This window comes from Drosophila erecta, unplaced genomic scaffold (assembly GCF_003286155.1).
Source record: "Drosophila erecta strain 14021-0224.00,06,07 unplaced genomic scaffold, DereRS2 tig00000021-arrow-pilon, whole genome shotgun sequence".
Classification (NCBI taxonomy): domain Eukaryota; kingdom Metazoa; phylum Arthropoda; class Insecta; order Diptera; family Drosophilidae; genus Drosophila; species Drosophila erecta.
The window spans coordinates 2,159,792-2,183,278 of NW_020825198.1; the positions used below are offsets into that span (position 1 = coordinate 2,159,792).

The window sequence follows — 23,487 nt, forward strand, 5'->3', positions numbered from 1 at the left end:
ACATTGAGAGTAGATTAGTGAATTACGAAAAGGTTATTCCTTGTTTTCATTACCTGTTACGTTTACAGCACAAGTCGTGACAGCTTCTCCAATAGCGTTCTTGGCCTTGCACATGTAGGTGCCGGTGTCTTCGGCATGGGCATACAGAATATCTAACGCCACGAAGCCAAAATCGTAGGTGGTCTTGAAGCGGTGACCAGTCTGTATGGGCCGGCCGTTGCAGTACCACTCCACCTTCATGGTGGGATCATTCACAGGAATTAATGTGGCCTCCAGGTGGACGGGACTTCCCTCGTTGACCTTGGCATTACGCAGAGGCCGGCCGAACTGCGGACGTTCGGCGTGGAACTGCTCCTCGTCGGTTTTCCTCTGGAATCGCGAAGTATCTTCCAGATGCTGGATCTTGGTCAGAGCCTCCTCGTGCTGAGTCTCGTGAATGATGGACGAGCGCGAGGTCACGTTGAGCACAATCGAGTTGATGGCTTCACCCAGGTTATTGGTCACCCGGCAAGTGTACTCGCCGCTGTCCTCAGCATAGACAGTGAGGATGTCTAAGGCGGCAAATCCAAAGTCGTACGTGGTGCGGAAGCGATGACCAGTGCTCAGTGGCTTTCCATTGTGGAACCACTCCACCTTGAGGTTGGGATCTGGATAGGGTTCAATGCGGCACTCGTAGTGGGCACTCTGACCCTCGACCAGGTTGCTGGGTCCAATCAGCTTGGTGACAAATACCGGGGCGGTGGTCACCGTGTACTCCTCCTCCTCCCTGCGCTGGTACCTGCTGTGATCCTCCAGCTGGTGGATCTTGTGCATGGCGGCTTCGTGCTGGGTCTCCAGTTGAATGGAAGTCTTGGATTGCACAATGAGCGAGGCAGAGGTAACCGCCTGGCCCAGATCGTTGACAGCCCGACAGGTGTAGGTTCCAGAGTCTTCGGGATTCACATACTTCATGTTGAGAGCCACATAACCAAAATCATGCATGGTGGTAGTGCGGTTGGAGGCTTCAATAGGTTGCCCGTTTCGCAACCACTCAACCTTCAACTTCGGATCTCCCACTGGAATCAAGCGAGCCTCAAAGTGGACCGCCTGGTTTTCAGCCACACGGACATCCCTTACCGGCATGGTGAAGACAGGGGCCTGGGACACGAATTCGTCCTGGACGCTGATGCGCTGACGCTTGGAGCCATCCTCCAAATGCTGCAGACGAGGCAGAGCGGTTTCGTGCTGGGACTCCAGGTAGATGGACTTCTTGGTGTGCACAACAGCTACAGCAGAGGTGATGGCCTCACCCACAGCGTTGTAGGCACGGCAGGTGTAAGTGCCGGCATCTTCGGGCAGAGTGGACATTATGTCCAAGGCAACAAAGCCGAAGTTATTGGTCTCAGTGAAACGAGAACCAGACTTAAGTGGGAGGTTGTTATGGTACCATTCCACGCGCATTGACGGATCAGAAACGGGAATCAGACGGCATTCGAAGTGGGCCCTCTGGTTCTCCTTGATCTCAACATTTTTCAGTGATGTAGTGAACACCGGAGCCTGCTTGGTGCTTTCATCGATTTCCTCACGTCGGGTATAGCGCGAACGATCCTCCAGGTAATGGATCTGCTCAAGTCCGGCCTCGTTCTGGGTGACAGTAACAATCTGCTCACCACTGCGGCACTGCAGCTCCACTTGCGTTTCGTCAGAGCCAATCAGGTTAACAGCCCTGCAAGTGTAGACACCCGAGTCCTCAGCAATCAAATGGACAATGTCCAAGGCCACGTAACCGAAGTCATGGATGGGACGGAAGCGGTGGCCCACAGTGATGGGACGTCCGTTCTTAAACCACTCCACCTTCAGGTTGGGATCAGTCACCGGCTCAATCTTGCACTCGAAGTGGGCGTGACCACCCTCGCGGGTGTTGGTCAAGCTTTTGGGGTGGGTGAGGAACCGCGGACGAATGTTCACCACCTCGTCGACGAACTCGCTGCGGCGATGGCGGGTCGAGTCCTCCAAGTATTGGATCTTCTGGAGACCCGACTCGTTTTGGGTCTCCAAAATCAAATCATTCTTGGCGATAATTCGCACGGAACACGAGGTTACGGCTTCACCCAATTGGTTTCTCGCCTGGCAGGTGTAGACGCCCGAGTCGATGGCGTAGCAGCCCAGCAGGTCCAAGGCCACGTAATCAAATTCGTAGGCGGGACGGAAACGATGTCCTGTCTTAACAGGCTTTCCATTTACGAACCACTCGATGCGCATGCTGGGATCTCCCACGGGCTGCAGGCGGCACTCCAAGTGCACGTTGGTGCCCTCAATAGTCTCAATGTTGTGCAGGCCCCTGGTAAACTGGGGCGCTTGCATGATGGTGATATCCTCCTCCTGGTGATGGCGGCGCCTTGAGTCCTCGAGCAATTGGATCTGCTCCAGCGACTGTTCGTTCTGAGTCTCAGTCACAACGTCCGTGTGGTCGATCACACGCACGCAGGCTGAAGTGTGGGCCGTACCCAAGTGGTTGGTGGCCCGCACAGTGTATTCTCCAGAATCGGCGGCCGTTGCCTTGATAATATCCAAAGCCACGAAACCAAAGTCATAGTAAGTGCGGAATCGGGAACCCACAGTAATGGGGCGACCGTTGTGGAACCACTCGACGCGCATGGTGGGATCGCCCATCGGCTCAAGGCGGCATTCCAGATGGATGTTCTTGCCATCGTGGATGGGCTTTGGATCACTTAGCGGTGTCACAAACACTGGCTTCGACTTGGAGATCTCTTCGATGTCATACTGAGGCTCCACGAACGGCTTGTTTTCCAAGTTTTGAGTCTTCTCGTACAGGCCGCGGTGCATGCTAGATGTGTCGATACTGGAACGAGCTATCAAGGAAAAAATAATGAATATTGGTTCTCATAGGGAGCACTGGGTTTTGTACTTACTTTCCACTATCATCGTTGCTTGCTGCTGAGCTTCACCTAGCTTGTTCCTAGCCACCACGATGTACACGCCAGCATCTTCAGCGCGCACCTGGGAAATATCCAGGGCGACGTAACCGAAATCGTAGTATGTCTGGATGCGATTAGCGGCGGTGATGGAGCGACCGTTGTGGTACCACTCGATCACCAGACCCAAATCGCTCTGGGGCTCAACACGGGCCTCAAAGTGAGCGCGCTGGCCCTCGAGAATTTTGGTGGTTCCCTTCAGAGGGCCGAGGAAACGGGGAGCCTGAGTGATGTAGGTCTCCTCCTCCTCGCGACGTCCGTAGCGCGACGAGTCCTCGAGATGCTGGATCTTCTGCAGACCACCTGGGTGCTGCGACTCCGAAACGATTTCGTTCTTGGAGATAACCGAAAGCTGGGCCACGGTGGTATCCTGACCCATGGCATTGTAGGCACGGCAGGTGTAAGTACCGGCATCGTAGATGGTCAGCTGCTTAATGGTCAGCGCCACGTAGCCGAAGTTATGGTAGGTGGTGATCCTGGAACTGGCTTCCAGAGGCTGTCCATCCTTCAGCCACTCGACCCGCATGGTTGAGTCTCCAATGGGTTCAAGTCTTGCCTCGAAGTGCGCATGCGCGTGCTCGCGCAGATCCAACTGGTTCTGGATCGGTGTCTTGAATTGGGGCGGAGCAATAGCCTCGGCAGCCTCTTGGACGTGACGACGCTGCTGGGACTTTCGGTAATCCTCCAGTTCCTCCACCTTTTCGATGTAACGCTGCTGTTCGGGTATACCCAGATCAGCAGTGACTTGCGAACGTGAGTGGACGCGAATAGTGGACTGACTGATGGCTTCTCCGATGCGATTCACTGCCCGCACGGTGTAAGTGCCAGCATCTTCGGCTCTCAGGTGCAAGATGTTCAGGGAGACATAGCCGAAGTTGAAGATGGCAGTGATGCGGGAGCTAGCCGTGATGGGTAGTCCGTCCTTGTACCATTCCACTCTCATGGAGGGATCGTTCACAGGTGTTACTTGAGCCTCAAAGTGCACGTTCTTGCCCTCCTCGAATTCGCCAAGATCGCGGAGTGGGCGGATGAACTGTGGCGCCTGGTTGAGCTGCTCGTCGATGCTCTCTGTGCGCTGGTAGCGCGAGTAGTCCTCCAACTGGTTGATGTACTGCAGACTGTTGGGGTTCTGCGAAGATTGCTCAATGGATGGGCGCTGCACCACGGACAGAATAGCGCGGGATTCAGCCACTCCGCTGGCGTTGCTCACGCGGCACATGTACTCGCCGGAGTCGTGACCCATAATGCTCAGAAGATCCAGAGCAATGAAGCCGAACTTGAAAACGGATGTAGCGCGGGCACCTTGCGATAAAATGTAATGATTTAGCTAATCTTCTTAATTTACGTTATTGAGATTACTTACTGGCTGCGAGCGGACGCCCATTGAGGTACCACTCGACGACCATGGTGGGATCGCCAACTGGTTCGATGCGGGCTTCCATGTGAACACGGCCACCTTCGGTCTGCTGCACATTCTGCAGCGGGATGATGAACTGAGGCGGCGGATAAACGCGATCCTCCTCACCAGGGCGCAGATGGGGCTTGGCGCGCTCCACATGGCGAAGGTAGATGATTTCAGGGCCAGGAATGGGTCTGGTATACAAAAAATAACTTGTTAGGTAATTTCTAAATATCAGTAAAAAAAATATTAGTAAAACCTACTCTGGCTCGATGACTTTCGTTGGTCTCGGGAGATTGAGACGACGCTGCTCGTAATTTGGTTGTTCCCTAGGAACCTCGACATACAGCCTGGCCCTATTGGCCGTGGATCCAGCGATGTTCTGGGCGGTGCACTGGTACCATCCGGCGTCGTTGGCAGTGACGCGCGGAATCTCCAGGCAGGTGGCTCCTCCGTCGATGCCCACAAAGCGCTCGGCGGTGGACGAGATCTGGACACCGTCCTTTTGCCAGGTGATACGTGGCTGCGGAGTTCCAATGGCATTGGCACTCATGGTGATCGGCTCACCTTCGCGCACAGTCATGGTGCTGAAACGCTGGACAAATTGTGGTGCGACAACCTGTTCCTTTTCCAACACGTTCAACTGCGCCTCGATGGCCACCTCTCCGGCCTTGTTGCGGGCCAGACATTGGACAGCTCCGGCATCCAATCGGGTCACATTGGTGATCATCAGCGAGTGGCTGCCCGATTCGTTGACTAGAATCTTGTGCGAGGCATCGTCGCGCACTTGCCGGCCGTTGATAAGCCAAAAGACCTCGGGGTAGGGATTGCCAGTAACGCGACAATCGAACCTGGTCATGCGACCCTCGGTGATCTCACGATCACCGAAAGCCTTTACAAAGGCTGGCGGCAATGCTTTGCCGGCCTCCAATTGCTCGGCCATCACGTCCACGGGCTTTGGTTCGTAGACGGATTCCGCGGCGGGTTCCACAGCCAACACGGCGGATGAAACCACGCAGCCCTGCAGATTCTCGGCGAGCAGGGTGTAGTGGCCGCCATCGCGAGCCGTGGCATTCTTCACGCGGAGCGTAGCCACTCCACTCGAATAGGAGATCTCGTACTTCTGCGAGGCCACCAAACGCTGGCCATTGTGGAACCAGGTGAGCCGGGGCTTGGGGTTGGAGCCTACGCGTGCGGTGAACACGGCATCGGATCCCTCGATCAGCTTGGAGCTACGCGGCTTCTGCGAGATCTGCGGCGCCTGCGCAGGACCCAGGTTGCGGTCCAGCTCCTGGGAGAGTTGGGAGTCCTGCTCGTAGCCAGATCGACGGGTGATGGCCTCTCGGAAGGAAACCTCACGTAGCAGCCTGTACTCGAACGTGTCCACACGGAACTCCTCCTCAATGGAGGTATACGAATATCCGTTCGAGTAGATGTTCTTCTCCAGATTCTGGATGGGCTGCAGGGCGGGCATCGGTGCTCCCTCCGGCTGGATGTAGACGCTGCAGATGGCCTCGCCATACTGATTGCGGGCAGTGCACGTGTACTCGCCCTCGTCCCCGGGTCCGATCTGATTGATCAGCAGGGACACATCGCCGGTGGCCTCGTTGTAGCTCATTCGGAACTTCTGCGACTCGAGAAGGGGTGCGCCTTTCCGGGTCCAGGTCACGAATGGCTTCGGGTTGCCACGCAGGCGTCCCTCGAACAGGGCATTGCCGCCCTGGGCGAAGCGAGCGTTCTTGAAGATCTGCTCGAAGACGGGCGGCGAGATGTCGCCCTGGGCGTACACGTGTGTCAGCGATGGGGGCACGTAGGCGCCTCCGATGCTGCCACCATGATGTTGTTGCACTGTAAGATGTAAGCATTCTCATTAGGATCGTTAGGTTTTGGGAGTGGCGTGGACATGGTTGCGGATGTAGCTTTTTCATTTGATTTTCAAAAAAAAAATAATAATACAAATTTAGTTGACAAAATTGTATTAATTTACCTTCAAATGTATTAAAATTAAAAAAAAATTCTGCGAGTAAAGATCCTAACCCACTCGTTAAAGTCAGCTTAATTATCATGTCGTATTTCGTATTAAATAGGTTTTGTAATAAAATATAAAATTAATATTAATTGGTTTATTATTTAGTTCAATTGAAACGCAAGCGGCATAAAATATTTAAGTGACACATTTCTCCAAGCTGTCATGTAAAATTATGCGTTCAATTAAAACTAATCGTTAAATTATCGTTCAATTAACTTTAATTTCATAGTTAATATCCGCGCTAACTAATTTATAAAATTCTGAAAGCTTGTTAGCATAGTCTAAATGTATTTCAAACTTGCACTATCTGCACGATCTATTCTTGAAACATAAAGTTTATTTACTTTTTTTGCATATATTTAGTTCGCTCACGTACGAAACTATTTATAGTTGTAATAGCCCAAAGGTAAACAACTCTAAATAAATATCTATATTTGCATTCGTACCTGTATATATATAATATATATAAGTATATATGCATTGTTTATCACTTGAAGATATTTATGTGTTTCATGAACGTAAGGAACATATATGTACGTTCATGACTTTTAAAACAGCTGATCTGAAGAATTGCTTGATGCAAACAAATAATAATATCAGCTGCCAGTTCTCTTTATTTTGAATTCTCTCTCCCACTTGCTTCGGCTTTTTACTTCGTGAATGAATTCATATTCGGTTCTTTAGTATAAGAGATCCGAATTGTTAGGAGATAATATTTTTTTAATTCTCTTCTACTGCTCTCTCGGTGTTTGCTCTATCGCTCTTTTTCTCTCGCGTAGTGTTGTAAAAACGTTGTTTTTAAAATGAATGGATAAAATTCACTGGAAGAAAAATGTAAACAAATTGCGAGGTATATAAACTCTTATACCATTTATATATAGCATCGGCATTCATATGTGTGTCAGTGCAGTCGTGGGAGATGAATAGATAATCTTATAAATAACCACATTTTGGCTGTATCCGTCAATTAAGATTTAAATGATGAAACATACGTTGACACATGAATTATATGTTGGGTAAAATGTTGGACATTCTAAATGTATGAGCTTGGGATTTATTTTTGATTTCATAAATTTCCGTATCGACTCATGTGCGGATATATTAGGAGGAATATAATAAATGATGACTCAAAATGTTCATTACACTCGAAATTTTTCTGCTTTCCCAAGGTAGATTTATGAGGAGACATAAGCAAGATTGATCTGAGTTATTCGCCAAGTGAAATAAACAAATGTTACCTGTATTTCAATCGCTAAAATCTTTTAAGTAGATATTTTCTAATAATTGTTTCCTGTTTATCTCAGAAATGTGAAAAAGGGATTAAAATACTTTTTAAAAAGATTATTTATGGGGCTAACAATATCATTTTTGAAAATACTGAAAAAGCTTAAAATCGTTTAACCTTGCGCTTGGATAATATCATAATCAAATATGATGTGATACTCATTATATCACTAATAGAGCTTATTCCAGGAAAAAAAGTTCTATCAACATAAGGCAACAAAAGCTTCAACAGTATCAAATTTACGAAATACTATACTGCTAGACAAAATCTCTAATGCAAGTGCAACATAAACAAATGATTGTTTTTTTCCAAGAAAGTTTCGTTTGATTCAATAAAGTCAGTCTTTTTAGTTTGAAAAGTAAATTTGAGAACGCACCTAATACTGAAATTCTGTTAAAAGGAAAGCACACCCTATGGTTGTGTATAGTAGCTCATAGCATATATAGCATAGCTATATACAGTATATAAGAATATACTTAGGATTGAATTGAAAAATAGTCTGTTTAAACCTAAAACAGCTTAGTAGATATATGTAATTGATGGTGTACTAAGATCGTCGTAAAGTATATTTTTTTTTTTCATTTTTAATTAAAACCGTATTAAAAATATTATCTAAAATATTCGACAATAAATAAGAGACCAATATGCCCATTGCTACCAATATCAGATTCCGTAGTCTTATCGTTGACAATTAAATAAAAATACGCGACTTAACTTTTGATCTGAACAGCATTTTTGGACAAAGTGCAAGTCCCTTTAAACCGCAATCACATAAGTTAAGCCCAAATATTTAGTTTTTGATATACATAGCTCTTGCATTCAGCCAGCAGAAAATTAATGATTTCAAGGACATAGCAGTGGAGCAACGATTAAAGCTTGATGATTAAAAGCATTGTCCTGGAGCCTTCGGCCATCCAGCGGAAATTGCTTGGGGACAGTGGGGATTCTAAATCCACGGTGTGAATCCCACCGAGCCTTGCAAACTTTCCCTGGGTTCGGCCGCCCCTAACAGGGGACATCCAAGGACATAGGGGACAAGGACGAGGACTGACCTTGCCGCTGGGTGGTGACTTGGCTGCGCTGGACATGCTGCTCGGTGCGGCTAATCCTTTGCTCCTGGTGCTGCTCCTGGCTGGAGTGCGAGTACTCCTGGGTGGAGTACTGCTGCACCTGCTGGTGCTGCTGGTTTTGCTGCTGGTACGGGTTCGGATTTTGTCGTTGCATTTTGCTGCGTTATATATCACTATATATCATTTAAAATGACAACCAAATCGTTGCAGAATGAACTGCACTGTAGAATTGAACACCTCGCGATCACTCTTTCTTTGATTTGCTTCTTCACTTGATATACTTCTATATATATTTATATCTCTTTGGTCGCTGCTTTAAATTGCTGAAATAAAAATAATAATTGGTACGAACTTTCCCTTTAATTAGGCAACGGATATTCACGACACTGCTAATTTATCACTGCGGTTTTGGCCACCATTTATTTTCATTTTATGGCATTTGCATCTTTGATTTCTTTTATGTTTGGCTGTCACACATTTTGTTTAATGGCTTCAAAATTTCTTCCTCGATATACGAGTAGATATAAATCAGGCGAGATCGCAGATCTTCGCATGACGTTCATATCAGCCATCCTTCTTCATATTCATTTTCATATTCTTTGCCTGTGAGGCATTTCCAACTATTTTTAGCCCCGAGAATATTTCACTGCGACACACAGATACGCACTCACACACACTCCTTCTCATACACACAAAGAAACACAGTCGGTGGTAGCTTCTTATTTTTCACGGGGCTATTAATAAACATTTTTCTGGTTTCTCCTATAGGAAAACCTTGCATTGGCCCAATGATCTCCGTTTGAGAGTGTCCACAAATTTTCAGACACTATCTTGGCTGCTCCAGCGTATAATCCTTGCCAGGATCAGCCAGGATAATGCACATGACACACATGGAAGGACCGCGTATACTTGATCTTTTGATTTGTGCAGGTTCGACTATATATATAGATTGCTTGATATCTGTTTGCACACGATTTCACCGCCCATTCGTTGAATTGGGTGCGGACCCACGAAGTGGAGCCACCGAAGCACCGATCCGATCCGATACGATCCGAATCGGAATCGGAATCCGAAACGAAGCACCCGATCGGTTGATATTTTTAGATATTTAGCGCACTGAAAAATTCTTTCGGCATTTTTCTCAAAGTGGTTTCGTAACCAGAAAAAATTTTCATGAACACTTTTTCCATTCACAATTGCTCCAGGATTTGCTTATTTTTCACACTTTGCACTAATCCTTACTCGAAATTGCGATATCCTTTCGACGTTCTATATATATTTGCGTGTGTGCGGCACTCTAAGCGAACGAAATGGCTGCGAACGTATACATATATCTGTACCGTGTGGTGCGTTTAGATATAGATATATGTATATTCTTTTAAAAAATATCTATTTTCAAACTGTTTCAAGTCATAATCCCCGAGACTGAAACCAAGACGTCGATCGTTTCTGAGGTGCGAGCGAAGAATGACAAAATCTCTCGGAAAATGCGATCAAGTAGCTGTGCCTGCCCAGCCGAACTTCGCCCGAATCTACACGATTCCACACGATCTCCCGCCGAGAGAGAAACTCTTGCTCCACATGAGATATTTTTGCATTTTCCTCGGGAAAACAGTCTCGCAGCTTTTAATGCACTACACATCACTGTGGGGTGTATAGGTTTTCCGGGCATGTTTCATATATTATTCTACACCTTTTGTAGATATTGTTTTGAAAGTTTTAAAAAACAATCGATACCATTTTTATCATCCATATCTCGACAGCTCCGTGCTGGTTTTCTTATTGGAAAATTTACCAAAACCCAATTGCTGGGTATCCAATAGTTCGATGGTAATTTGGCCTAGAGTCTCGGGCATTCTCGTTGAATCGGCAATGAGAGATACCTCTGAGGATTTAGAAAAGTGTTCGGGCTTTGAGTAAGTTGGCTAAAAATATATGCCGATTTATTTTTGACACGTATTTTTCAACATTGTGTGCACGAAAACGAAGACATCCTACAGAAATTCTAGATACTGTAAGAGTCAAATGCATACACACGGCACAGATCCGTATTTATTGATTCCAGCTAGAGAACCGTTTAGAATGCTGCTGCCCTCCAAACCGAAAGTCAAAAGGAAATCTCTATCAGATTCGAACTTGTATAAATAAATAAGACAGCCATTGCAATAGGATCTTGGAATTATCACTTGCACAATACAATCAAAGGCTTAGGCGATTTGGCTCGTGTTTGCTTTGCCTTCGGGTTTTTTCACATTATCCACATAATTTATTTTGTTTGTCTAAAATTAAAACCACATAAGATGTATAGATATGTATAAAATTTGGCTCGTCCGCCCGTTTGATACATATAACTTGATTATTCATTTTGTCTCTTAATCATCAGCACAGAGATGTGTTTTAGTGACCAATTGGCGAAAAAATGTCGCAACTTTCTATTTCTTTTTAGCCATTTCAGAAAATCTCAAATACAAATTGCACCTAAATCGACAGTTGGCTTTGGCCTTTTATGGCGAGGAGTTGTCCCAAGGCAGCCACTATATCGCTGTATACGGCAACCCGGTTTGCAATGGTCATGCAATATTGTTTTTTATTGTGCACAAATTAATTGTTAACATGGCCAGTAGTTTAGTTGCAGCAACCCAGTAACAGAATCATTAAATTACAAACTCGGCGAAGTTGATTCTAGGCAGCCAGGCGCAGCGACGACAAAGTTTCGACTGTCACCGACCAGGTACAAAAGTATCTACAGGCATTTAAGTGCCCCGGCCAGAGATAAGCCAAGAAACAGGCAGCACGCATCGTGGCTAGCTTTCTTCTGGCTAAATTATATCCACCGAAACAACAACATCAGGAGTAACAGTTAGCCGGTTCTGCAAGGCAGATTGCAAAGATAGTTTGTGTTTGTTGTTAGCGATGCGCTACGAAAATTAATGGCATGTAGTGAAAAAAATATTTGCATTTAAATGGTGCATCTGCTCCCATTATAAAATACTTTTTAAATTAGTTCGAAGGCTCATTACTCTGACGAGTACTTTTATATACGAGAATAGTATAGATTTTTTAAATTAGAATTCTGATCATATAGGCTTGAGATGGTTACTTTATTTTTGAAAGTGTACAGCTTTTCCAAGCAACCATTCGCTTGACAGCTGTCCGTAAGATTAAGAGCACTTATCTATCTGACCAAGCTGAGGCTGTATCTGTATCTTATCTGTATCGCAGATACTTTGTGCAAAAATATTCGCCCAATTATGTCACTGCCTGAGAATGTGCCAACAAACACAACACTTGTAAAAGAAAACATTTCACTTGTCTTTTAATTAGTATTATTAATGGTTTAGTATACATAATAAGGCAACTGTAGGTTTAGTTCGTTTTAGTTTTGCTCAAAAATTAGTTTGGCTTCTCCCAGCTCTCGAACTCGGGCGATGCATTCAATTTACTGCAAACAAGAAAAAGAATTCGAGTTCAATTAACGATCGTACAGAAGACAAGATCCACAGGATGGAGCAACAGATGCTGGATGAGTTGACACTTGAGTGTTGGAAGCGGGCAGAACATGCAACATGCAACAGGCAGTGGGAAAGATGGATATAAAGTATCTCTGGATTATGTATGAGAATGCCACCCCCCAAGACGATGAGCCGAGCTGGCGACCCCAAGCCAAGTCAAGCCCATCTTGAAGCTATAAATACACTACGGAATGTTCTTTGCTTTGATTTTCACTTCTTACAGATGTAATGACTCGCGTAAGCAGATCTGAATTGCCAGAGTTTCGTCTGGCATCGAATTTCGCGACCATTGCAGCCAGCCTCAATCTCAATCCCAATCCCAATCCAAGTTCCAGGTCCCAGTCCCGGTCTTGGGCCCCTCCATTCAGCAAAACCATAAAACCGAAACGAAACGACGACAACAACGATGTTGCGGCTACTGCGCCCCAAGAGCACCGCATGCCAAGCGGCAATTTAGGTATAAAATGTCCAAATGTGGTCGACTCGAGCCTTTAAAGAGGGTGTCAAAACTGTCTAGTACTATACAATTTAAAGCAGTTGCACAGAACGCCTATTTAATAAAAAAAATACAATGAATAACATGCTTTTAAGCATTCTTTAATATATTTGAGAAAAAAAACTGTTGAACCGTGTTTTAAAAATATGCAAGAAGAACTACAAACGGATCATTTTATAAAATGTATCCAATTATTTTAACAATTGAAAGAGTATCCCTAAATCGACTTTACATGGATGTTTTCCCTGCCTTTTCATATCAATTGTTTATACAATTAGACACACGAGTCGCAGTCAAAGTCCCCACCTCCCAGCGCCACTGTCGAACCTCCCTTTCTGGTAAATGAAAGTTGCAATGTGGTGCAGAGTGGTGGCTGTAATCTATATTTAGTGATTTTACATGCGGTACCTCAAAGATATTCGAAATATGTGGATATGGATTGCGTGACATGGCAAAATGGCAAATGGATGCAAGATTGAGAGATCGCGACTGCCCATTTTGTAGCTAGCAATTTTCCAGATCGCTTGAGGATCGAAATGATGCATTTAGCCGATGATTAATTATGGATTCAATATGAAAACAGCATTCAATGTAAACTATTTGCAAAATGGCATTGATATGATTGATTTTGTTTACCTGTTTGCTCACGTAGCTGCGGTTCCTGGCTAAAATCCGAGATGGACACGGTCTTTGTGCTCACATAGCTGATGGACTCTATCGTGGTCTCCCACTTCTGGAAAGTGTTGATGGTGTCGCTCCGAAGAGCCCGACTCGACTGGGAGTGATTATTGCTCCTCAGGGGCGTCGAGGAGCGCAGCGACATGGTCGATGTGGCCGAACCCATGGACGAACTGGCCGGCGAACTGGTCGACGTGGATGAGAACGACGCAGATTTGCGCAAAGGCGTTTTATTGACGCCATTACCCAGGGGCTGATCCGTGGCCTCCGGCGCCGGTTCCTCTTCGGTTATTAGCAAGCAATCCGTTTGAGTGCCTTGATCTGCAGAAAGGTGCACGGAAAGAAATGTCAGTGTTTCGTATGGAATAAATTTCTATCATACTTTTAGAACTACCATTTGAGATTTGCAATTACGTAGATATTCTTCATATACCAATAAAAAAAATATTAGATATTTTGCATTAAATTACATTAGGTAATTCAAGAAGTTTTAGAATATAGCACACCTGACACTTTTTTCCTACTGTGTAGGGGGACTGGGGATTTTGGCGAGTTTGAAACGCGGAAACGATTGGATTCTTCAAGTTTTATGGTTGCACTGCTGCGTTTTTATATTCCTGCTCAATTAGCTGAAAACAATTAAATTCTAGCGCCTTTCTGGCAATTAGGGGAATTCGTGTTTATGCTAAAACTTGGCCCCATGCTTTCAACGGAATAGAAATCGCTGCACATTTTCAGCACACCAAGTTGTCTATTGTCTGCGATTGCTCGCTGTTTTGTTTGCTAATTTACAGCGTGCGTAGAAATAAATAAGTTGCCAAGATTCCTTTCGCCCCGAATAGAGTGACTGACTTGGGCAGGGTCATCAACGCGTGGCGGCGCGGATGTTTCGGATCCCATTCCCAAGCAAACCAAACCCATCCCTAAGATGAGGCGGCCTGTCAACGGGGATTATGCAACTTAGTTCGCGGTTCTTTCACGGCGCCAGTCTCCCAGCTTGCTGCGCCCAATTAAATGAAATCTATGCATATAGACATTAAAATATTTTCATGTTTGAATGTGTTCATGTTTGTGAACTGAAGTGCTAAATGGTTTTGGCCAACATCTGCGCAGTTCTGGGCCAATTCCCTCAGTTCTCGAACTGCTGCTGGTTTATTACATTTTTCTTCTGGCCGTGGGTGTGAGGAAAACAATTTTACGAGCCTCCCAACTACTTTATAGTATCGGATTCGAATGTCTTTGGCTCTTATCCAGTTTATAAACATATACGTTGGGCTAATGTGCCTATAGATTGTCGTGCCAGCCCAAAAACTTGACTGAAACCAAAGCGGAAATAGTGTTATTAAAATTTATTTGTGGCAAGTGCGCCGGCGGTCATACAGAGCAATCTGCCAGAAATTATTAATCGTATTAGACAAATATCTATATTTCTGCGGTACTACGTAGTTAGCTTAAGAATATACTCATTGGGTCTGCTACGATGGTAGAGAAGCTAGATTATTATGCCTCTATGAGAAGTGCGACCACGCCTTTGCCATGTCGACCAATTTGATATAATATCTTAATAAACCACTCAACTGGATCCCACAGAAAGATCCCATCTAATGGATCACCAAATTGTTTCCTCATCCACAAATTTCTGAACAAAACAAAGAAAAAATAAGAAAATATGAACGGATTTCTAAAGTGGCAAAGGAAAATTGTGTTGTGTGTGTGGTTTGTGACTTGTTGCGCTGAGTTCATTTGCTATTTAAAGAAAATTACCCAATTAATTTAGAAAAACACAGAGCTGGGAAAAAACCATAATGCAAATGTTTGTGTAGCTGCGGAAAAGACTCATCACAAAAAAATGTGAACGGGACACTTCGGTGGTCAAAACGTAGCACATATTTTGGCACTCAGTTCCCAAAATCCAGGCAGTTTAAAAACGTACTCATAGAAGCGTTAATGTTTGGCTTTGGGTATTGAAATCTTGCGAAATAACATTTACCAATTCGCACTGGCAAAACATTTGCCACACGATACTGATACATAGATTTTGTGTTTGCTCTAAAACGAGGGAAATTTTGCGAATGTGCCAAATAAAAAAAAAAGGGTAGAACGAATGAAAAAAAATATACTAAACAGCCGGACACGGCCCGAATATTTCAGATTCGCATTGAAGAACGCCACACGCGAAATGTTTTTCATATTTTCACTTCGAATTTTATTTTGACATAGTTTCATAACATATGTACATACATCTGACAGCAACTTATCGGTGCGGTAAGCAATTTTCTGAATCATTAAGGTGCAATATCTGGCCATATGTTCACATTCAAAATCCGAACGCATCGCAATTACCTCGCCATTATATTTTCGTAAAAGATGCACTAAGCACTGGCCATGATGATGCTGCAAATGACTCAGAGTGCCTGCATTTGGCCTCTGAGTAGAATCTAATTTGTTTCTTGGACCGCTGCCTAATGACTCGAACACTCTGGCCAGGCACTAAGCACACAATTAGAATTGGCAGATTGGCAGGCGAGGCAAAGGACCTTGAACCCCCCAAAAACACACAGTCAGCCATCGACCACCCACCATCCACTAGCGACTAATCAAAGGCAGAATCGACAGAAGTGTGTCATATGCCCCAAAGTGAGTGGCATAGGCTGGTGATGGCTATGCGATGTACACCTTTGCGAACTAGAATCCCATATTTGGTTCTATTGATATAGTAAGTGTTATCGAGAACACTGATTAAATAATCAGTCAACCGATAAGTTAGTTTCATTTTCATAAATCACACAAACAATGAAATCCTATTTGCCCTGGCTACTTTTTGCTATGTTCGAATAGTTGGCAACACTGCCGGGGATTTGTGTTTGGTGTCAGTGTCAAGGACTCTCAAAGGCCTACATACTGGGCCCATGTGTACTCAATTGCCTTGACAGCCGAGAGTGTTTATGTCTGGCCTGTCCGAGTTTCAGCGCTGCCCCTTTGTTTCGTAGAATATTTCGCATTTCGCGCGTTTTACTCGCCAGTGATTCTTGGCAAGCGATCGCGACAAAAAGAAAATGCCGAGAAAATTAGATAAATAAACATTGCCGAAAGGCAAATAAATCATCTGCGAGCAGCAAAGCGAAACAGTCGGACTGTCAGCCGCCCACCCAAAATATTTTATTCCACACATATCCAAACATTTGTTCAGCCGATGCCTCTCGAATTTTTTGAATCAATTTCTGACCTGATTTCGAATGTAGTTTTTTGGCCTATTTAAAACATTTATTTGGCAATGAGTAATGAAATGCAATTGACTGAAATTAATTGATCGACTGAGTGCTTAACATGATATATGGGACATTAAAATTCTGTAATTCATTCATCAAATTAAATTTGAAAACTTCCTAGAGTATGAAAAAAATTTTATAACGAGATCAAAGAACAAAATTAATGTCAAAATCAATCTGGCGAATTAGTTTTCAAAGATCTAAGGGATACAAACTATATAGTGAACAGAACTAGAATAATAAATCGTGTGTGGTTGGAATATTTAATTTTCGGTATATTTGCTTATGTGATTTCACTTATTTTCTAAAATTGTTCATACATTTTCTCAAAATTCTGAAATCCACGATCTATTGGCGCCATCTAACGCGTAAACATTTCGAAAGCTTTTTCGAATATTTGTTAGCAGCTTTTTCGAACATTGTGATCGATCCCATATATAGAGAGCGCCACCATCGAGCTTTTCACGATCAGCTGGGTAGAGAAAACCCAGAAAAATCGTAAAAAAACGTTCGTTTTCGTTTAAATATTTGTTTATTTCATTTTCGACAAAAACACAAGTAATACTATATTCCTTTGTTGTATGCATGTATAATGGGTATTTTTAGGCGACATTTTGTAAGTCCATCAGCCCACAAAACGAATAAGTGACACGGGCACAGTGAATACATACACACAATAAGGCGAAACTTTGGCATTGAACAAATCATAAAGCAAATAATAATAATAGTTGCATTTAAACAAGCTTAGTATCTAAATCCGCGGTTTGTGCTCGAAACGGTCAAATTTCCGCTGGTGGTGGCCGCTCCCAGGGGATTCATGGCGGTGCAGGCATAGCTGCCGTTGTCATCTGCCGGATTCCGAACCATTCCAAAGGATGCCAACCATTCAAGGAGGAAACGAGGAATAGAGAAGGTAGAACGATTAATGAGCTGGCTCCAATTGATTGTACACAGAACGAAATTGAGTCGAACCTAGAGATGGGCATGTATCTCAAGCCATCAGCATCTCAAGGATTGTATCATCAGATTTCTTTATAATTATTGTATCTTTCTATACAACAGTCAGACCTTTAAAATTGGGTTCACAGTTGGAAGACAAAGGAACTCTATTTAAACAAACACACCAATTTGGTTCTGTGCATCTTTGGTTGACCTCCTTGTCCGCGGTACTCACCCGGATAGGCCTGCGGCAGAGTTAGCCGGCACACGCCGTTCCGGTACTCGATGCAGTGCCTGCTGCCCGACTCGAGGAGTCCGCCGTTGTGCGTCCAGTTGACCTGCGGCTGCGGATGGGCCTGCACAATGCACTCGAAGCGCGCCGTGCCTCCAACTCCGACCGCGATGTCTTTCAGCGGCTGTCCATTAATCCGAGGTTCCGAGGTTGGGAGAGAGATGGAGGGGTTTTCAGTATTCCGGGTCGGACACGTGGGTCGTGGGTTAATGACTCTGGCTTACCGTTATGAATAATGGCTGCCTTTGTGCCAGCTCATCGCGACTCAGATGCGCATTGACGGGTTCCGTATTGGGCAGCTCCGGCACTGAAGTGTGGGGAAACCATTAGAATCTCTGGCTCAGCGTTTTCAAAGCGCATCCATTAGTGGGATTAGCACGCAGCAAGCACGGAACACAAACACTTTGACGTACAATTCACTTTAAAGTTTAAACACGGAGAACGCAAACAAACGCAAATTTCATGCAAAAACAAGGCGGCAAGCTGGATTCTTTCGGGTTAGCATGCTTTTTTTCGAATTTGGGGTTACAACAACAGGACCTGCCTATTTACACACTTAAACTACAGCCGATGACGTTTTGGGGGTTAGTCACAAGGGCTCAAGGCCACGATAGCCTCTTTATAGCTCAAAAGATATGAACTATTTTAAAATCTCAGTATATCACTGCAGTTTCTATTAATAAGTTACGTTCATATCTCTGAGCAAGCGACAATCGTGATCACAACATAAACTTGTCCTAGACTAATTGACAACATCGATAGCGGTAAGCCGTTCTGATTGATGGCTTTCATCTGGCGACAGCCTTCCGATTTTTGAGTGCTTCAGTACCTGTGCGGATCATCTGATCCGGAGGCAACCGAGGTGCCTGGGCATGGAGGCGATCCAGGTGGATGTCGAGGCTGTGGCCACTGGGCAGGCTATAGCGCTTCTGGCTGTTGACAGTACGTGGGGCCATGGGCCTGGTAGTCGACCAATTCCTGGTCTGGCTCCTTCGCTGCACCTCGTTATCTGAACTATATCCTTGAGCGGATCTCTCGTGCTGAACGGGAATCACCAGCTCATTTCCCGGGGGAAGTTTCAAAGGATATTGGGAGTGACGTCCATTTTGGATTGGCTTGGCATTGCTATTGCTTTTGCCACTGCTGTTCCACTGGCTACTGACGAACTTGTGCCCCTCGCCAGGGAACAGGATGCCAAACTCATAGCCAAAATCATACTTGAAGTAGATCAAACCGGTATTGGGGTCGACGCATTTTGTTCCTGATTACAGTTTACAGACAAACATATACGATAGAGTTTATCTTGATGGTTGGGAGTTGTTAGATTTCGATACAAATGATAAAATCTTTTTCCGAAAAATCATGAACGCATAATGCGAATTGAATGGCAAATTATGAATGATTTCTGGTTGGTGATCAAAGTTAGGGCATATTTACAAATAAAAACTTATAAGTAAACATAAAAAAGATATATTGGTCTTAAAAGATAAATAATTAAGTTTTCAAAAATTATAAGTATGTATAAAAATAAAAATGTTTGTTGATTGATTTAGGATTAGTGTAGTTCGGATTCAAACTAATAAAATAAAGTGAACAAAAAAAGTAACTGTTTAGTAAAGGACTTGTATATAAACTGTTCCAAATAATACTTGAAACTCCATTAATTAAAAACGTAAACAATTATTATTTCATGAAATTTTTGTAATTTGAGCCTTATAAACAATCATAATAATGATCTCAAAATGATAACGGATTAGTAGTGGGTCCGGTATGTCCAACGAATGCAAATTTCTCAAACCAATTTAACCGAATTCTCAATACTCAAATTTTAATTCTCAAATACCAATTCAAATGAGGGGAGCTACCTCGAAATCTCTACTGCGGATTGGGTCCGGAGATTGAATTCAAGTGGGGACTTACCGTATTGAGAGACGCGCGATTCATCCCGGAAGGCCTGAGGTTGCTGGCTGCTGCCCTCGCTGGGAGCCCTTTTGAAACCCGGACGGATGCCGTTCGAAGCGGAGCTCCTGAACTCCCTGCTAACATCGTCGACAAACTGATGGGACTTCTGGAGGAAGGTGGAGCCCATGCGACGACCCTGATTCTCTGCCTGTTGCTGGAGGGAACTATAACCATAGCGGGGCAGGGTTCCGGCCTTATCGATCTGATCCATGGACTGCTGCTGCTGTTGCTGTTGCTGATGTGGCTGCTGTTGCCTCATGGTGGTGTTCCTGTTCAAGGATTGAGTACGATTTTGGGTTGTCACGGTACTGCCCCCGCGTTGTTCTTTCCTCAGGGTGTTTATATCCACGTGGATCTTGCTGGGCATCTCGGGACCTCGATCGAATTCCATGGGGGACAAGACCCTTTCATAGGTCCGAGGCAGACTGCACGATCGACCAGCTCCTTGGGGTGGCGCCACTCGCCTGAAACCTTTGGTCAAACCATCGCCGTAAGGAGACCACAGCGGTTGGATGCGTGCTCCATCAACCTCACTCTCGTAATCACTCTCCCGGAATTCTCCGGGCACAAATTTAGTGGGCGTGGCTGGCGGTGGCAGATGGGATTGCCTCGAAGGAGTACGACTGGTGGCCGGACTGTAGGGGAAGGGTTCCAGGACCTGCTGATCCCTCTGCTCCTGCGGACTATCAAAGTGTATTACCCTCTTGGTCTGTTGCATATTCACCACCCGCTGTGAACTCTCAGTGGACTCGTGCATCTGCATCACGTTCTTGGTTTCGGTGGCCACCTTGGCCACGTGCATCGGAGCTCCAGCAACAGCATTGTAGTACATGGTCGGACGGGCTGTGGCCTGTGGCTGCTTCTGCTGCTGTTGTTGGGTGGCCGCAATGAACTTGGCCGCCACAGGTTTTGGCTTGAAGACTGGCTGACTCTGGTGTTGGTTTTGCATGAACTTGGATTGCTTGGAGCTAGTCTCCGTCTTGATTTCATGGCGTATCTCCTTGCTAATCGGTTCAAATTTGGGCCTGGCATAGTCCTGAGGAGTCGGTTCGAATTCCATGGGCGAAGGGGTAATTACCACCACTGGTGATTTGTGGCCATTGGTAGCTATGTTTGTACGAGGAGTAGGTGTGGGTGGAAAGACCACTCGGTAGCCCTTGATCTCTGCATCGGATTCATTGGCGCGGGATACGGAACGGAAGCGTTCATCAATCTCACTGCTATAATCACTGAACTCCGCCGCCGGAGTTTTCCTCTGGGCAGGAATAGGACTAGGGTAGGTGACCACTGGTGGCGGTGCTGACGTTGAGGAGTACTTCGTCTCGTGATGGGAGGAACTGCTGCTGCTCTGCATATTGTGCGAGTAGTTACTGGTCATACTCGAGGAGGTGTACTTGTAGTCCTAAAGGGATACAAAATAATATTAATAAAGATGATACTTTTGACAGACATCAGACATAAAGGGTTATGCAAGTAACGAACGAATATCAGGCAGATGCTTAGCTCGATTAGGGTGATTATATTAGAGTAGGATTCATGAAACATCAATCAAATGAACGAACAGGAACTTTTCAAAAACTGTGATTAATATGGGGAGTTCTCAACCTTCATTTCAATGTAAAATGTGCATGATCGTTGAGGAGTATAGACATTAATTGGAGCTTAAGTGTTAGCTAGTTAGCTGATAGGAACAACAACGGAATAGAGGCCATTTGCTTGTGTAAATGGGAGCAATCTTTTGACCTCCCAGTGCTAGCAACAACGACAATTAACGACAATGGTAACGACACACAGATAGACACAGAGAAGATCTAATCCGAACCTTCGCCTCCTGACTGCTAAAATTCGATTGAGGTGGTGGCGCCTGTGGTTGCACCTGCGGTTGTGGCTTCGGCGTGAAGTAAATCGGTGCCGGTGGCTCAGGCTGCAACTTCGGGAACTGCGTTTGCGGTGGTGCGCTTCCCATAGAGGACGATGACTTGGTTTCGTAAAAACTTGACTCCGACTTGCGGTAGCTAGAATGCTCCTCTGTATCAGCTGTGTAGCCACTGGACTTAAAGGAAGTCTCCATGGTGGTCAGTTGTGGCTGCTTGCGAGTTCCGGGCTCCACATCCGATTCACTGCCACTATACTTGTACCGATCACTCTCATAGTCGCTTTCGTAGACTCCCAGTCGGGTGGGTAGAACAGGAGGTGGTGGTCTGTAAGTGGTGTTACCCAAAGGTTTCGACTGAACAGGTGGTACAGTGTTCGGTGTCAGGGTGGGCACCGAGTGCGGTAACACCTTCCTGGGTCCTTGGATCAAATTCTGTTCCAGTTTCTGCTCCATGGTCTCAACCAAGGAACGTCGACGTGTTTCTTCTACCTTGGGCGCAAAGCAAATCTCTGGTGGTGTTCCTGGTTCCAGTTCCACATTCACCAAGTGCGTTACGGGAGCAGTTGTCGAAGGTATGCTCTTTGCTATCTGATTGACCAGGAAGGGTGCATTCAGCTCCTTGGTTGGAGTTGGTGTGGCCAGTTTGGAGATAACTGTTTTCTCAGATTTTTGCTCTACATCACTGGTGTAACCAGTAACCCCAGTTGGTGTCCATAGTCTCGACATGGCCACTCCTTCGGCGGAGGGCTTGGGAGAGGGTGAGCGTGGGTTCTGCTGGGCAGGAGTGGCTAAAACCGCAGCAGGGCGCACAATTGGTTGTCCATACTCCACCTTCACCTCCTTGGTGGTTGTGCTTTCGTGTTGCACAGTTTGGAGACCCAGAGGTGGTGGAAAGACGGGTACACCACCCTGTGGTGGTGGCTCCTTGGGTTGGACCTCGGAAAGTATCTTGATCTTCTCAGTAATCAGTGGTATCTTGGGTTCGCTTCTTTCGGTTTTCGGTGAGTAACAGAACTCTGGGGCATCTCCCGGTATTAGGTTGAGACTCCTGAGCTCCTCTGCCAGAGATTGTGCCTGAGGTTGTCGTACCACAGTCTCCAGCGGCTTAAATGTTAATGGATTTGGTCGCTGGATGATGGTCTCTTCATCGATCTTCTTGAAGTAGTCGAACGATGAGGAGGAGGTGGTTGACTTGTGCTCGCTCTGCTCATATCTGGTGCTGGTCAGCGTCTGTGGTGGTTGCTGCTGTTGGCCAAATGTGGTGGCCACCACTGGCGTACAGGGTTTGGGTGGCACTGGCGGCGGGGCTTTAGTGGTGGTGGTGGTGGTGGTGAAGGTGGGTTGTGTCAGATCTGGCTGATCCATGCTGGCGGTGGCAGTGTTTGTGGTGATGGTGATAGTATCGTTTGTGGTTGGTGTCTTGGGTCGCGAGGTCAGCTCGGGCAGATCCAGGTAGTTCGATTTGTGCTCTAGACGCATGGTTGCCTCGGTAGTGCAACGATGCTCAGTGATCACTTTCGACTCGGACAGACCGTGGAGATCATTGGCACTAGTCACTTCGGTCTGACTGTTCTGGTAGGACTGTTGGTTTTCGCTGTTCTGATTTTGATTCTGCACCTGAATCGGTTTCAATGTATTTTTTGTATCATGATGGAGTGTTGCAAACCCGTGGAATGAGCAAAGCGAAACGACAGAACGAACGACG

The 23,487-nt window shown here is 45.5% G+C and overlaps 1 protein-coding gene across 4 annotated transcripts in view; it reads right to left on the bottom strand.

Annotated features, from left to right (window-relative positions):
* Nucleotides 1-23,487, bottom strand: part of LOC6546537 (titin) — a 122,271-nt gene that overhangs the window by 72,946 nt on the left and 25,838 nt on the right. Inside the window, exons 1-6 of one of the 4 annotated variants that reach the window (XM_026976633.1) lie at nucleotides 10,099-10,309; nucleotides 8,741-9,081; nucleotides 4,638-6,222; nucleotides 4,339-4,568; nucleotides 2,913-4,277; nucleotides 54-2,852 (exon numbers count right to left, since the gene is read on the bottom strand). In XM_026976633.1, coding sequence (XP_026832434.1) covers nucleotides 54-2,852; nucleotides 2,913-4,277; nucleotides 4,339-4,568; nucleotides 4,638-6,222; nucleotides 8,741-8,912 — 6,151 coding nt within the window. In that variant the 5' untranslated portion in view covers nucleotides 8,913-9,081; nucleotides 10,099-10,309. Of the gene's footprint in view, nucleotides 1-53; nucleotides 2,853-2,912; nucleotides 4,278-4,338; nucleotides 4,569-4,637; nucleotides 6,223-8,740; nucleotides 9,082-10,000; nucleotides 17,562-17,887; nucleotides 18,069-18,168; nucleotides 18,252-18,773; nucleotides 19,206-19,864; nucleotides 21,309-21,728; nucleotides 23,400-23,487 lie in introns of those variants that run through there. The other 3 variants (XM_026976631.1, XM_015158027.2, XM_015158012.2) reach the window with 3 other exon arrangements.